The sequence below is a fragment of the Dipodomys ordii genome, unplaced genomic scaffold (genome assembly GCF_000151885.1).
Source record: "Dipodomys ordii isolate 6190 unplaced genomic scaffold, Dord_2.0 Scaffold4, whole genome shotgun sequence".
Classification (NCBI taxonomy): domain Eukaryota; kingdom Metazoa; phylum Chordata; class Mammalia; order Rodentia; family Heteromyidae; genus Dipodomys; species Dipodomys ordii.
The window spans coordinates 1,010,995-1,024,363 of record NW_012267220.1 but is presented as its reverse complement, the minus strand read 5'-3'; the positions used below and the strand labels follow the sequence as shown (position 1 = coordinate 1,024,363).

Below are 13,369 nucleotides of genomic sequence, written 5' to 3'. Positions count from 1 at the left end.
CATTGTGTATATATACCACATTTTCTTGATCCATTCATCTACTAAGGGGCATCTGGGTTGGTCAGATCTTGATTTAAAATTCGTGCTTAAAGGTTTTTTTTTTCCACAAATGCACAAGAAATTATGAATAGTAATGTTCTGTTTCAGCATTGTTTTAAAATTAATTGTTTATGGTAATATGGAAACAAAGAAATACTAGGTAACTCTGAAAGTTCATGAACCATAGACCTCTGTACATGCGCTATTATTAATCTGAAACTTCAACGATTGAATTTTAAAAAGGTGACTTTTCAGACTAATTCCTGCAGCCTGACACCATTAGTAGAGTAGACTGAAAACCTGCGAGAATTCCTCTGAATGGAAATGAAGGCGACACAGTGGGCAGGTGGCTTGCAATTGCCATCACATTCAACACTGGGGCTGCTTGGGAGGGAGGAGGAGAAGGTCTCAGAGGGTCCACAGGACACTTCCCCTGATTCTGTGAGTCTTTACATTAAAATCTTTACAAATCAAAAGTAAAATGTTAGCATTTTGTAAAGGCAAGTAATGAACACACTGGTGTTTATAATATTTCCTCTGTAATTTTCTGTGTATCTGAAATGTTACATGATGCAAAAATATTTAATGGTGTTGAGGAAAGAAGACTGAGAAGTGAAATCTACAGACTCAACAAAGTACCATTAGGGACTGTTACTTACCTTGATGAGGGGAGGAAAGGTCTTGAACATTCCCTCTTCAGAGTTGTTCCTAGTAACATCCGTCCATGTTAACATGACATTGTCTATTGTGCTAGGTTCAGATCTGAAGCTCCTACCCTGTACCAGTAAGGCTATCATGCCCTACTGCCTGCGTTTGATGCTAGCCTGCTTCAAGGTGAGTTTAACATTGATTAGCATGAAAAACATTTTACTTGCCATAGTGTCCTGGCTTCCTAGAATGACTTGAAAAGAGACCCTTGTTGACAATTGTTGGTTTAGGATTTGTAAAAAGGTAATGGGAGATGCACACACACTAGGGATTTACAAATAATCTAGTAAGTAACAACTGCACTGGCCAGAACTTAGCCCCATCCTTGAGAAGTTTAGATGTATGAGTCATCCATGGGACAAATGTACAAATAACTATGCTTTCCCTAGTATGGAATAAATATTTGATTAATATATGAATGTTTCAAGTCATAAAGTAAATGCTAAATTATGAATACTCACTATATTAGCTGCAAAAGGGAACATGCATGCTGTTAGGGTCACAGGCAAGTAGTGAGTTTATTGCATTAATTTTAGACACGAGGAACAGCGAAGGCCAGCAGTTCTGGCTGGGAAGGATTATATGGAGAGAGCAAGCAAGACCTGGGCCCAGATGGGTCAGAGCCTGGGGCTTTGTGTGTAAGGAAGGTTTAGCTGTTAGAGAGGAATGATCCTTGGCGCAGTAGTTCCCAGACCTCCGTCCTCATCGGAACCACTTGGGACAACAGAAACAATTTGGAGTGTGGTTTTTATGTATAGCTGTTAATTGAAAACAAAACAGTCCTTTGCCCACTGCCTGTGTTTTCTGCCCTGCATAGCCTCCTCAAGAGCCCATCTTTTTCCACTCACAGTTAATCCCCAAAAGAAATCTCCAAATTCTTTGTGATGGGTGTGACTCGACTCCCAGCCTCAGGCTCATTCGAGCATGCTCAGCTCCCATCTGAACCTCCCAGCCCCTGCACACAGCCCTGATGAGGACCAGCGTCCTGATGAGGACCAGCGGTTCCTTGGTGCTTCTCTTGTGATTGTACCACACAGTTGCATAGGCACAGGTTTTAGGAGGTGATCCTAGGTGTTGATCAGAGTTGACACTCATCTCCTCTCCCCGCCTGTGGGCATGTTTGTCTTGCAGCTCAGGGCGTTCACGGACAGCAGAGACGACATGGCACTGGGACACGTGATTGTGTTGCTCCAGCAGGAGTGGCCGCGGGGAGAGAATCTCTTCCTGAAGGCTATCAATAAGATTTGCCAGCAAGGAAATTTCCAATACGAGAACTTTTTCAATTATGTTACGAGTATCCTTTTCATTGTTCAAGCAAGCATAATGGATTCTGAGTTGTACAGTACGAATGCATCGTACGAAATGGAGTGAACCATTCTGGAGTAGTATTACTGGATTTTCCCGTTGGGGGTCCAGGAGAGGTGGATCATGCCTGTAATCCCAGCTACTCAGGAGGGTAGCTCCGCAGCAAGTTAGGTAGCCCTCATATTAAGGAGCAAGCCAGGAGTAGTGGCACATAATCTAAACATGAGAGACATAAGAGGGAGAATTGGTTGAATGACCAGCCTGGAAAAAAACTAAAGACTTTATCTGAAAAGTAACTAAAGGAAAAAGGAACTAGATGTGTGGCTCAAGTGGTAGACTGCCAGTCTAGTCAGCATAAGGCCGAGTGCAAACCTGATTACCACGAAAAAAAAGAAAGGAACTCTTCTTAAAAAGTCAATGAGACTTCAGAAACATAATTCAAGGAATCAGGCGTGGACACCCCTGTTCCATTTTCTATTTCGAATGGACTTCCAGAAAGGCACCCAAGATTTCTGACGTAATAGCCTACAAGGTGCCTGGGAAAGCCAACTACAGAGTAGCATAGTTCCCCAGCCTTCCTCTATGGAAAGAGTGTTCCCTGTGGCCTTTCTTGGGACGTAGGCTGTCCCCTGGGATTGGCTGTAGGCTCACCAGGCCCTGGCTGTCACAACTGCTAATGACTCGTTCCCCAGCCCAGAGTTGCTCTCTCCCATAGCAGGTGCTTGAGTTCACGGTGTTCATTAGCCAGAGACCTTCCTGGAATTGAAGGCTATGCCTCCATGTGGATGGCTTTCTGTCTTATTCCAGGGAAGTACTTTGAGTGGCAAGATACATATTCCTTTATCCAAGTGCCATAAAGCAAGAGTTTTTACTCTTTTTTTTGGGGGGGGGTGCTGAACCTTTTGAGTTCACATACCTTTCCCCCCCAAGAAATAAATATATATGAGTTCATCTTGCAATATCTAGAAATCCTTGCACACTGGGCATAAGAAAGAATCACTTGCTTGTTATAACTGGTATGCTGGAATCCCAAACCACTCTCTTGCACTCCCACTATCTATGACGCCTTAGTAAGAAAAAATAATGGTTGCTGTGTAGAGTCGGTATAGTTATCTCTACAGGTTAAACGCGTAGTTCCAGTGTCCATTACCTTTTGTTTGGTGTAGAAATGCCTTCCCACTGAGCTACATCCCCGGGCCAGCCTGGCACCTCCTCGTCCAATATTTCTCTCTGCGAGGCACTTTGGTGGATATAAAAGTCCTGTGTTTTGGAGTTAGGCCTAGGTTCACACTCTGCAGTTGTGGGATGGTGGCGGCCAAGCGTGGAAGGATGGAGTGCCTTGCTGTCACGTGCGGTTGACCTGACTCTGGCCTGCAGATATTGATATGCTGGAGGAATTTGCCTACTTACGGACTCAGGAGGGAGGAAAGATCCATCTGGAATTACTCCCCAATCAAGGAATGCTGATCAAGTAAGCAGACGATCTTTTGTTCTTCCAAACTGTGCTCACCTTTCCTGTGTTTGTACGAACTATTTGTCGATTTTTGTACCTTTTGGTAATTTAATAGGAAGGAAGCCAGACCTGGTCTCTTTTTAAGAGTCAGTGTAATTCAGGTGACTGAAAGACTGGTCTTTCCTTAACTTAAACAAAGTTTACATTAGGATATTACTTCTGAAGCTTTTTCACTAGACAAGAAGTTTCCTCCCGATTCTTTCTCATTTCCAAGACTTACAGCCTAAGTATATAGATTTCTGATTAGATAGGAAAGGATTTTCATAAGAGTAGGCGTGCTTAAAATTGTATTGAAATAGGGGAAATTCATTAGAAAAAATGACAGATGTCATTTTTAAACTCTGTCTGAAGTCCTTCATGCACTGCCCACTGTTTCCAGCACTAAATGAGGTCCTTGTACCCAGTGCCCCCCCAGAGCCTACAGCAATGTGGGCAGGGAGGGGAGGGCAAGGGACTCAGTCCCAGACCTGCCCCTGTGCCCACCGAGGTCCCTGAAGTTCTAGCTTGGCCCAGGTGAAAATACCAAGTTAGTGACCATTTATGATTTTTAAATAGCTCATGAATCTTGCTTCTCCTCAATCCTCATTGTAGTTTGGGTAATATTTCCTTCCTGCTGTTAGTGCCACGTGCAGTTTTATTTTCATCTTTCCTCCTTTGCTTCCTGCACATTCAGTGTGTCTGTTAGTTAGGGAAAAGAGGTACTGCAAGAGACTTAGCCCCGAGTGGGAAGGAGGTTAGGCTGAGGCTGGGAGGCCTTTCGTTTTTTACCCTCAGTGGTGACAGCAGCAAGTGTTGGGTGGTTGAAAGCAAAAGTCCATACCTTGCTCTGTTATTCTTCAGTCTTAGAAACATTGAGGAAGGGAAGGAAGAAATATTCATCCTGGGTTTCTGTGACCCTCGTTGTTAGGTGCATAGCAAACATTCTTGCCTTAGCAAGAATGGTCTGGGAATCTTGTGATCAGTATTAAGTATCCTAAACATTTGAAAGAACAAGTACATTTTTTAAGATCTTGAGACCCCATACAGATGAGATTGCGTAGGCAAGAGGGACTGGACACGCGCATCTTCCATGACCACTGACGCTCCTGAGATTTGAGAGTCAGAACTATGGGGGGGAAATGACTGCATGGCTCAAAATATTCCTAACTCTGAGAATAACAGCAGACCCGTTCTGCTACCGTTTCTAGGCTATAATGTTGAATGCGTAAGCAGACTCTCAATAAAGCCTTTTAGTTAATCAAGTTGTCATACCACACCCCAATTGTCTCCTTGCTTCACAAGTCTCACACAGCCTCAACAGTTTTCTTCGATTACATTTCAAGCTTATGAATTCTGTTGTACACAGTTGTTGGGTTCTATTACAGCCCTAGAACCAGCCTACTGCACCCTCAGGAGATCAAACCTGCAGAGGACTGTCCTGTTAACTCAGCCAGTCCTTAACTCTGTGCAAGTGGGAGTGAAAGGAATGTTGAAACTCTGCCCTTGAACCTCAGACTTCATTGTCCTGAGCCTTCCTTCTTTCCCCCAGTTTTCCTTCAGCTGATCGGTGTCAAGGGCTCATAACCATCTCTAGGACACAGAATGTAAAGCAAGGGAGAGTTAGTAACCTGGATGGTACAACAGGAAGGGGTCAGTTGCAGGTGGCGGTATACATTTGGATTACTCTAGGCTCCCCCACCTTGACCAGTCTTACCTTAATTTCCTTGAACTTCCCATAGGAATCTCGCCATTTTATTGGCTTAGAAACGGGACTAGGGATGGCTGCCTAGTGACCTGACTTTCAGGAGTTTGCTGGTGTTCACTGTGGGGGTCTCAAAGTGAATTTGAAACCTATATTTCAGATAACTTATACCTAAACTACCGTACGAGAATCAAACTGCATAAGACAGAGAGCTTTGACTACTTGAGGTATAATTAGACTCTTGAATAAAACTATCTATATTCCTTTTCCCTTTGGGTTCCAAACAAATTCTCTGAAGCCTTTGCAGACCTTATGGGTGGTCCCGCCAGATGAGTGGCAGAGATGTTGTGAGCAGTGTACAGCTCCTCCCCTTGGGGTAAGGTTGTGAGTCCGTCCTAGTTGTGGTATCTCGGATGCAAGCAGGTACAGTACACACACACCAGGTTACCTGGTGGAAGGAGAGGCAAGCTCTTCCTTTGTTCTCTAGACATTTTGCTCTGATGTGTTTTAAAACAGAGAAATGTTTCTATGCTGATATTTGTAGTCTCTCAGTTGCACTAGACTGGATTCAATTAGAAAATGATGGTGCTCAATGAGGTAATTACCAGCTAATTGACTAAATCTCTATTCCAGAGTTCTACAACACTGTGGGCCCCCAGACTTACTCTTTTTTCCCCCCCATTAGTTACTTGTTTGACCTATAGACTCGCCCTTTCTTTTCCCAAAAGCACTGTCGCCCCTCTGGGCCTCTTAAGTTTGGGGTTTCAGTTCCGCCACAGGTCACCCACAGTCACCCGGTGCGTGTCTGAGGCCGGTGTGGGCACGAGAAGAGCGCAGAGTCGAGGAGGCTGGGCTTGTGACCGTGTCTTCAGATTCCCCCCTTCCCACTGCCGTCCCCTTACCTGCCGTGGCCCTCAAACTCACAGTGGGCTCTGTCCTCATCTCAAGGGGGCTGAGGGGAGCTCGAGGACCAGGAGCCAGGATGCCTCGGCCCTGCTACCCACAGTTGGATGTCATGAGGCTCACTAGTTTGTCCCACCCCCTCCCCCACCCACACCCACCCAAAGCACGCCACGCCAGGGCCTTGTCGAGGTTGAAGTTTCTGTAAGTCTGCTTCCAGTCCTGTGTATCTTCTCTGGAGTGTTGTTTTTGCAGTGCAGGGTGAGCCGGTGTGGGTGTTTGAATGCTGCTGTTTGCTGTTTTTTAAAGGCCTTCTAGCCCTCCCATGGGGTTGCTGCAGCAGGAATTCTTACCTGTGCTTCAGCCCAACATACAGACTGCTGACAGGTACCAAGTGGACAAAACACCTGCTCATAGTGTGCTGTGTGTCGACATGTGTCCCCGCCCCATGGTTTCAGCTTCCTTCCTCAGTGCTCTGTGCCATGCTTTCTTTCTTTCTTTCTTTTTTTTACTTTATTTCGCATCCCCCCTGGCAAACCATCCGGTGTAATATCGTAACATTTCTTATTTTTTTTTCCCATAAGTTGCCAATGTGTTTGTGTTGAATTTAAAAATCATTATGGATCTGGAAAAACAAAATCGAAGATTTTATAAAATTGCATTAGATTTAGTGCTCAACTCTGAGTCTCTTTTGAAAAGGAAAAAAAAAAAAAGAACAAGACTTTTGGTAGGAAATATTTAAGGAACTGAAGTTGACTTGAAGTAGCTTTTCCTTTGGGGGTTTTCATTTTCTCTTTTGGTCTCCATAGTTAATGACCTGCTTTGCTCCTGCCATTCGGGCTGGTTTTTCAGCCCTTGGTTTTCTGGGGTGCATAGTTGATAGGCCAACACAATCCCATATTCATTAGTTCACCCATCTTGTTCTTAAAGCGTCAGAGCTAACTGCCGTCATGGTCACTTAATAATGGGAGCACTTTCTAAGAAACGAATCCTTCATTAGTTAGCTTTGTCCCCAATGCCAGTACCACAGGGGGGCATCCCATCCTGGGTGGGATGGCTTCCCCCATTCCTAGACTATATGGAGCCAATGTGGTCCTTCAGTAGCTGAAAGAAACATCATATGGGGATGACTAATTAGCACCTTTTGGCCTTATGAGAGGAGGCTCTAATGGAAATGCCGTTAAGTGGTGCTGTTCTTATAGGCAGAAACGGGACCACAACAGCAGGTGTGACATGTAATTGTATTCTTAGTAGCATTCAGAGAAGAGGTTTCCCTTTACCTTGCTGCCTGCAGGGAACTCGTCCACTATAGAGACCTGGGACCCAGGTGAGCAGCCTTCCAAGACAACAGCAAACGATCTGCATCTATTCCCAGCAGGACTCAGAACCTTGACCTCACTGACACACTTAGCCCCAGCCATACTCCAAGTGTCCACAAAGAACTGCCCTTTCCCCATGGCCCCTTAAACGGTCCTTTTAAATCTCCATGGCCCCTGTGGGGTGCTCTGGTAGCTCCACAAACCTCTCACAGCCGCAGTCATTGTCTTCTATTACACTGTGATCTTAGGATTTCTGGTGAACTTGATTTTGTGTGATGATGATGTTCTAAAAACAAGACCCATTTTGAGAATGATTGCAGCAGTTACACTTTGCCCAGTGTACAATCGAACGTTCAGATTTGTTCCTTTGTCTGAGAGAACTTAGACAGTGGGTATATGGGGAGGGGGGGGAAGGACTTTTGTTTGTCTGAATCTATGACGTTCCCAAACTAGGAGCTCAAACTTCCCATTGAGTTTTGATGGGGGATTTTTGTTGTTGTTGTTTTGTTTTTGTTTGTTTGGTTTTTTTTTGTCCTCTGGTTTCTGGGGTTTTGTTTGTCATTTCCTTCCCTGATGCACAGCAGTAGGGGCCAATTAGACAAGTCTTTAACTGCTTCTCTTGGTGACCCCTCCCAGACCAGTGGCCCTCCTCTGTGCCTCTGGACAAATCTGGTCTTCCTAGGACTTTGCAGGCCCTCTCTCCCCATCTGGGCTACCCTTTTTATCTCACTGTCCCCAAGATCCCCTGCTTTTTCTCTGGTGATGATGGGAATGTGGAGGGGAGGAGCCGCACAGAGAGGTGTGCTCACCCAGGAACCCGAAAGCTACACAAAAGCCCAGGCCTTTCCGAGCTGGAGGGGTGGGAAGGCTAGCTGCAGGGATCTCTTTTTGGTGATGGATTGCATCCTGGATCCCCTCCTTTCTGCTGCTACCCCTCCTGGCTCTGCTGGCCTCGCTGGGCACCAGTGAGGACGGGACCCACTGGGCCCTTAGTGATGGAGTGGTGTGTGCACATCAGCAGTAGGGACGGACAACTGGAGCGCAACCAACTAAAGCAAGTCGTAGTTCCAGTAAGCATGTGGCCATTTAAATCACCTCGTCTAGGCGGGTAAGCTATCTCCCTAGTTAAAGACCGTCTGAGCAGAATGGGCTGGAGTGGGTGTCTGCTTGCAGATTTTCTTTTTCTTTTTACATTTGGTTCGAGTCTCTTCCTGTACTTAGATGTGAGGCAGGCTTTCTTCCCACCTGGGTGACGCCAGTCCACGATGCTGCTGCTAACCCAGCTCCCTCTGTTTTCCTGTTGCCGACCCCAGGCACCACACCGTCACCCGGGGCATCACCAAAGGCGTGAAGGAGGACTTCCGCCTGGCCATGGAGCGCCAGGTGTCCCGCTGCGGCGAGAATCTGATGGTGGTGCTGCACAGGTTCTGCATTAACGAGAAGATCTTGCTCCTTCAGAGTCTGTCCTGACCGCCGCGCCCGCCTTGGCAGTGGCGGCAGTGTGGATCTGAGAGTTGCTGGTCTCATGTTCACCACTTAAAAGTGGATTCCGAGAGCTTGAGAAGCCGATTTCTATTTTTAAGAGTCCTATTTTGTAAGTTTTGTAAAACAAAGAGTCAGTCTGTTTTGTAAATAAAGAATGATCTGAAATTGGAGAGTTTTAAATTGTGCTCGCATTCAGTTTGCTAAATATTGGTGCCTGTTTCAGCAGTTCTAAACATACAGCCAGGGGGAACGATCCAGCGACTGAACTTCACCCAGTTCCACAAAATTGGGCTACTTCCCGGCTCAGTGATGGATAAGCACCCTTGGAATGTTGTTGCAACAAATCATAGGCGTTTGATGGGCACTGGTGGTACAGGTGAACAAGACAGGTTCTATCCCCACAGCGACTGAATCGACAGCCTTGTGGTCCTCCCGCCCTCCTTGGCCCAAGTCCCCTTTGGGAACATTGATCATCCCCTCCCAACCCAGCCCCTTCATCTGTCTCATGTCAACTTCAGGATGAGCCCAGAGCTGATTCCTGTTCTGCCTTTCAAAGGACATGGCCTGCTGTATCACACACACATCTTTGTGGAAACTGGTTTATTTCTACTTCTCCCATGATGACTGGCTAGCTAGTCCTAATGAGTGAAAATTGCAAACACCATGCCTCCATTGGGCGCAGTTTTTTAATCTGTTTTCTTTCATATAAATGTATCTACTCTGTCCTATTAGCTAGATCAAGGCAGGCAGAATGGAACTCTTCCTCCAATTTTAATGTTTCTGTGTTTCTTTGTCAGTAGTAGGCTTTGAACTCAGGATCGATTTCATGCTTTTCTTTTTTTAAACCTCTATCCTTATAAACCTCTTCTATTTTTTTTAACCACTCTTGCAAATATTGCTCAGCTCTTGGTTTCTTAGGGTGATGTAAAACAACATATGGAGTCAAGGGAAGAGGTTTGTTAGCTCATTGTCAGGGCTCTGTACCCCTCTCCCTGCCCCTTGTCTGGAAACTCACTGGAGTCTTTCCTTGCCTCTTTGAAGCCTGAAGTGACAACCAGCAGACATGCTAGCCAGTAGCTTGATCCCTCTGGTTTCTCTGCCATCACTGGGAATTCCTGTGTTCCTTGTCCTTTTCTCTCCTTATAAGGACACCTGCCATCCTGGACGGGACTTAGCTTATTCCGCTGTGACCTCATTTCAGCTCCTAGCTTCGTAAATGACACTATTTTCAGCTAGAAATCAAGTTCTGAGGCAGAGAAGGTCTTCATCATATATGTTAAGAAGATTCAAGTCAGTCCATGATGCCTTAGGAACCTATGTTTTGTCTGTAATATTTTTGGTTGTTTATATCACCTTAGGGAATAATATAATTTTCCTCAGTCTCATGAAGGTATCTGTGTTTTTTTTCACCCTGCATCTTATAATTTGCTTCTTTTAAACAGAGGCTAATAAAACAAGGGCCAGTGTTGACATTTGGAAAATTTACCATCTTTCTTTGGACAGGTGACCCTGGAATATAACTCTGACATTTCCTTCACAGCTCCCACATACATAAACTCAGGAGTGAGAGGGTGTAATTTCAGAATGCTGTAGTAATTACTTTCCCCAAAGGCACCTGCTTGAGGTAAAAACCAAGGTATAAAGTATTTCTGGTTCAGAATTTTAAAATCAAACCTTTATTGTTATCTGGGGAGAAAAGTTTTCCTAATTGTTTGCCATTTCTCTTACACAGATTTCAGAAACTATAGCTTTCAAGAAGGAAGAAAGGGGAAAATAACTATGATAGACTTCACTTGGGTTTTCTGAGTTGGAACAGAATACTGATGATTTGGTTAGATTTTGAGGAAGCAATTTTCTAATTACCAAATTGGTATATTACATGCCTGTAATACTAGCTACTCAGAAGGAAGAGAACTGAGGATTGTGGTTTGAAGCTTCCTGTACAGTCTGAGACTCTTATCTCCAATAAACTACAGAAACAAATGTAAAAGCCAGAAATGGAGCCTGACCCAAGTTGTAGGCTACTAACCTTGAGCAAAAGAAGCTCAAGGATAGTGAATGCCCAGGCCCTGAGTTGAATCCCCAGGACTGATGCATGTGCCACACACACACACACACACACACACACACACACACACACATTAGGCATATATTGATTAATGGAATAGTCTATGCAAAGAATAAAGGTTCACCAGAAAGTGTTGTTTTATGTGGGAGAGCTGGAAAGTCTAGATGATTAAGTAATAAAAATGTATGTTTAGGTAACAAAATTATGAAGTAAGTGTTTAGTCTAATAGGGGCCGGGGATCAGGAAATCTAGGTTGTCAGTCTCAATAAACTGAAGTCAATGGATAATCTATATAAATGGTGGATCAAAGCAGCTCAAGACATTTTCTGAAGTGATTCATAAAGATAAACACATGAAAAACCAGCTGAAAAGATTGCATTCATCTCTGGGAGCCACATGTCCCATTTTGTTTAAATTCTAAAAAAAATTAAAAATATTGCATAAGCACTCTGAAAGAAAATGAAGAGAAATATCTACAACTACCAGAAGGTGGCACTAGTCAATCTCAAAAAGGGAAATGTCTTAGGCTGCTTTCTCAGCTTTTTATACAGATTTATTTCCCAGCAATGACTTGTGTAGTCTTTTCCTTCCAAGAAATAAACTCAACTTGATTGATCTTTGCTGAGAAACCTGTTTATTTCTGCAGATTTTAGGAACCAACAAACTTCCATAGTACATTTGTGTAGTACATTTGCTGGATATGTTTCTTTTATGAACAGTGATGAATTCATTAAGCAATTTTTTTTCTCATAAATACTTACCTGCAAGGAAAACAAGCAGCTTTTCACAGAGATAGCTCTTTTTATCTGTCTACGTCTCCTGAGAATTCATTAGTATCATATTTCAAAAGCGTAAGTGTTGGTTGTAAGCATACAATTTGGAATCCCAGTAGATACTAATTATAAGGAATAGGCTCAGGGAGAGAATTGAATTTTCTTGGTCCCATCTCCACTAGAGACATAATTCTAGATTGTGAAGCCACACAAACAACTGAGTGTCCTGCCTACCTGTCTATTCAGACACCCCTGACATTGCTGTTCACACACCCATGCACATATTTCTTTACCTCACCTATTCTTGTTAAAACTTGTGTTTCTGCTGGAAGTCATCTGGTGTTAGTTTTCCCTCCAGACCATTCTTGCCCTCTATATTGGTCCTTTTCTGTGGCTGAGGGGCAGTAGCAGGATTGCCTATATGCCTTTATTTTTTGAACATGCTAAAAACAGAGGGGTCAGGCAAAGAATATGTCACCTATTCCCTTGTTGTCTATGCCTTTTCTTTCTTTCCTTTTCCTTTCTTTCTTTCTTTTGTTTTTTTTTGGTTGGTTGTGGGGCTTAAACTCTGGGCCTGAGTGCTGTCCCTCAGCTCTTCAGCTCAAGGCTAGCACTCTAGCACTTAAGCCACAGCACCACTTCCAGTTTACTGGTGGTTTATTGAGATAAGAGTCTCAGGGACTTTCCTGTCTTGTCTGGCTTTAAACCTCAACCCTTAGATCTCAGTTCCTGAGTAGCTAGGATTATAGGCATGAGCCACAGAGGCCTGGCCTGTCTATGCCTTTTCTTTATCCATACTTGTGGGCTAGAATGTCCATATCTTCTCCAAATTTAAAGAATCTTGCTATTATTTTACTCAGTAGGTTTCCAATGCCTCTCTCCATTCCCTCCCTCCCTCCTTCTCTCTCATTACCTGGAGCTGTCTCAGGTTCAATGACAATATATCCAACCTTCACATGGAGAAAAACAACACACACAGAGAAGCATAAAAACAGAAAGGACCGTACAACTGAAAGTCATGTCAATACAATGTTCACACAAAAAAAATCATTTAGTAAGTATAGAAACCAAAAAACATAGAAACTAGCTGTTATTTTCTGATAAGGAATCATTTATCCATCAGTGGCAGAGGTATGAACAGATGCACAATCATGGGACATATTTTTAATTGAACATACAAATGGTTAATGGTGATGCAGGCACCAAGATATAGGTTGAAGGTATAGGAAACTTACCAAGTAAAATAACAAAAATTTCTAAATTTGGGGACAAAATGGACGTTTAGGTATCAAAGGCATTTAGATGCTGAAGGTGAGTGACATGACCAGAATAGCATCTCTCCATTACATCTTCTTCAAAGAAAATTGAAAGGAAATTGTAGGAAAGAAGCACCAGTAATGCATAAATGTAGAAACTCTAAACACCAAGGAGGGCATAGACGGATGTATTTCAAAACTGGAAAGAAAGGGCTGGGAAGGTGGCTCAGTGGTAGAGTGCTTGCCTTGCATGCATGAGGCCCTGGGTTCGATTTCTCAGCACCACATAAGCAGAAAAAGCCAGAAGTGGTGCTGTGGCTCA

The 13,369-nt window shown here is 43.9% G+C and overlaps 1 protein-coding gene across 1 annotated transcript in view; it reads left to right on the top strand.

The window, feature by feature from the left end:
- The window catches only part of Ints10 (integrator complex subunit 10), a 26,056-nt gene extending 16,939 nt beyond the window's left edge, over positions 1 to 9,117 (top strand). The window contains exons 13-16 of the mRNA XM_013023566.1: positions 794 to 873; positions 1,879 to 2,041; positions 3,430 to 3,523; positions 8,779 to 9,117. Of these exons, the coding sequence (XP_012879020.1) occupies positions 794 to 873; positions 1,879 to 2,041; positions 3,430 to 3,523; positions 8,779 to 8,935 (494 nt within the window). The 3' untranslated portion in view covers positions 8,936 to 9,117. The remainder of the gene's footprint in view (positions 1 to 793; positions 874 to 1,878; positions 2,042 to 3,429; positions 3,524 to 8,778) is intronic.
- The last annotated feature ends 4,252 nt before the right edge of the window (positions 9,118 to 13,369 follow it).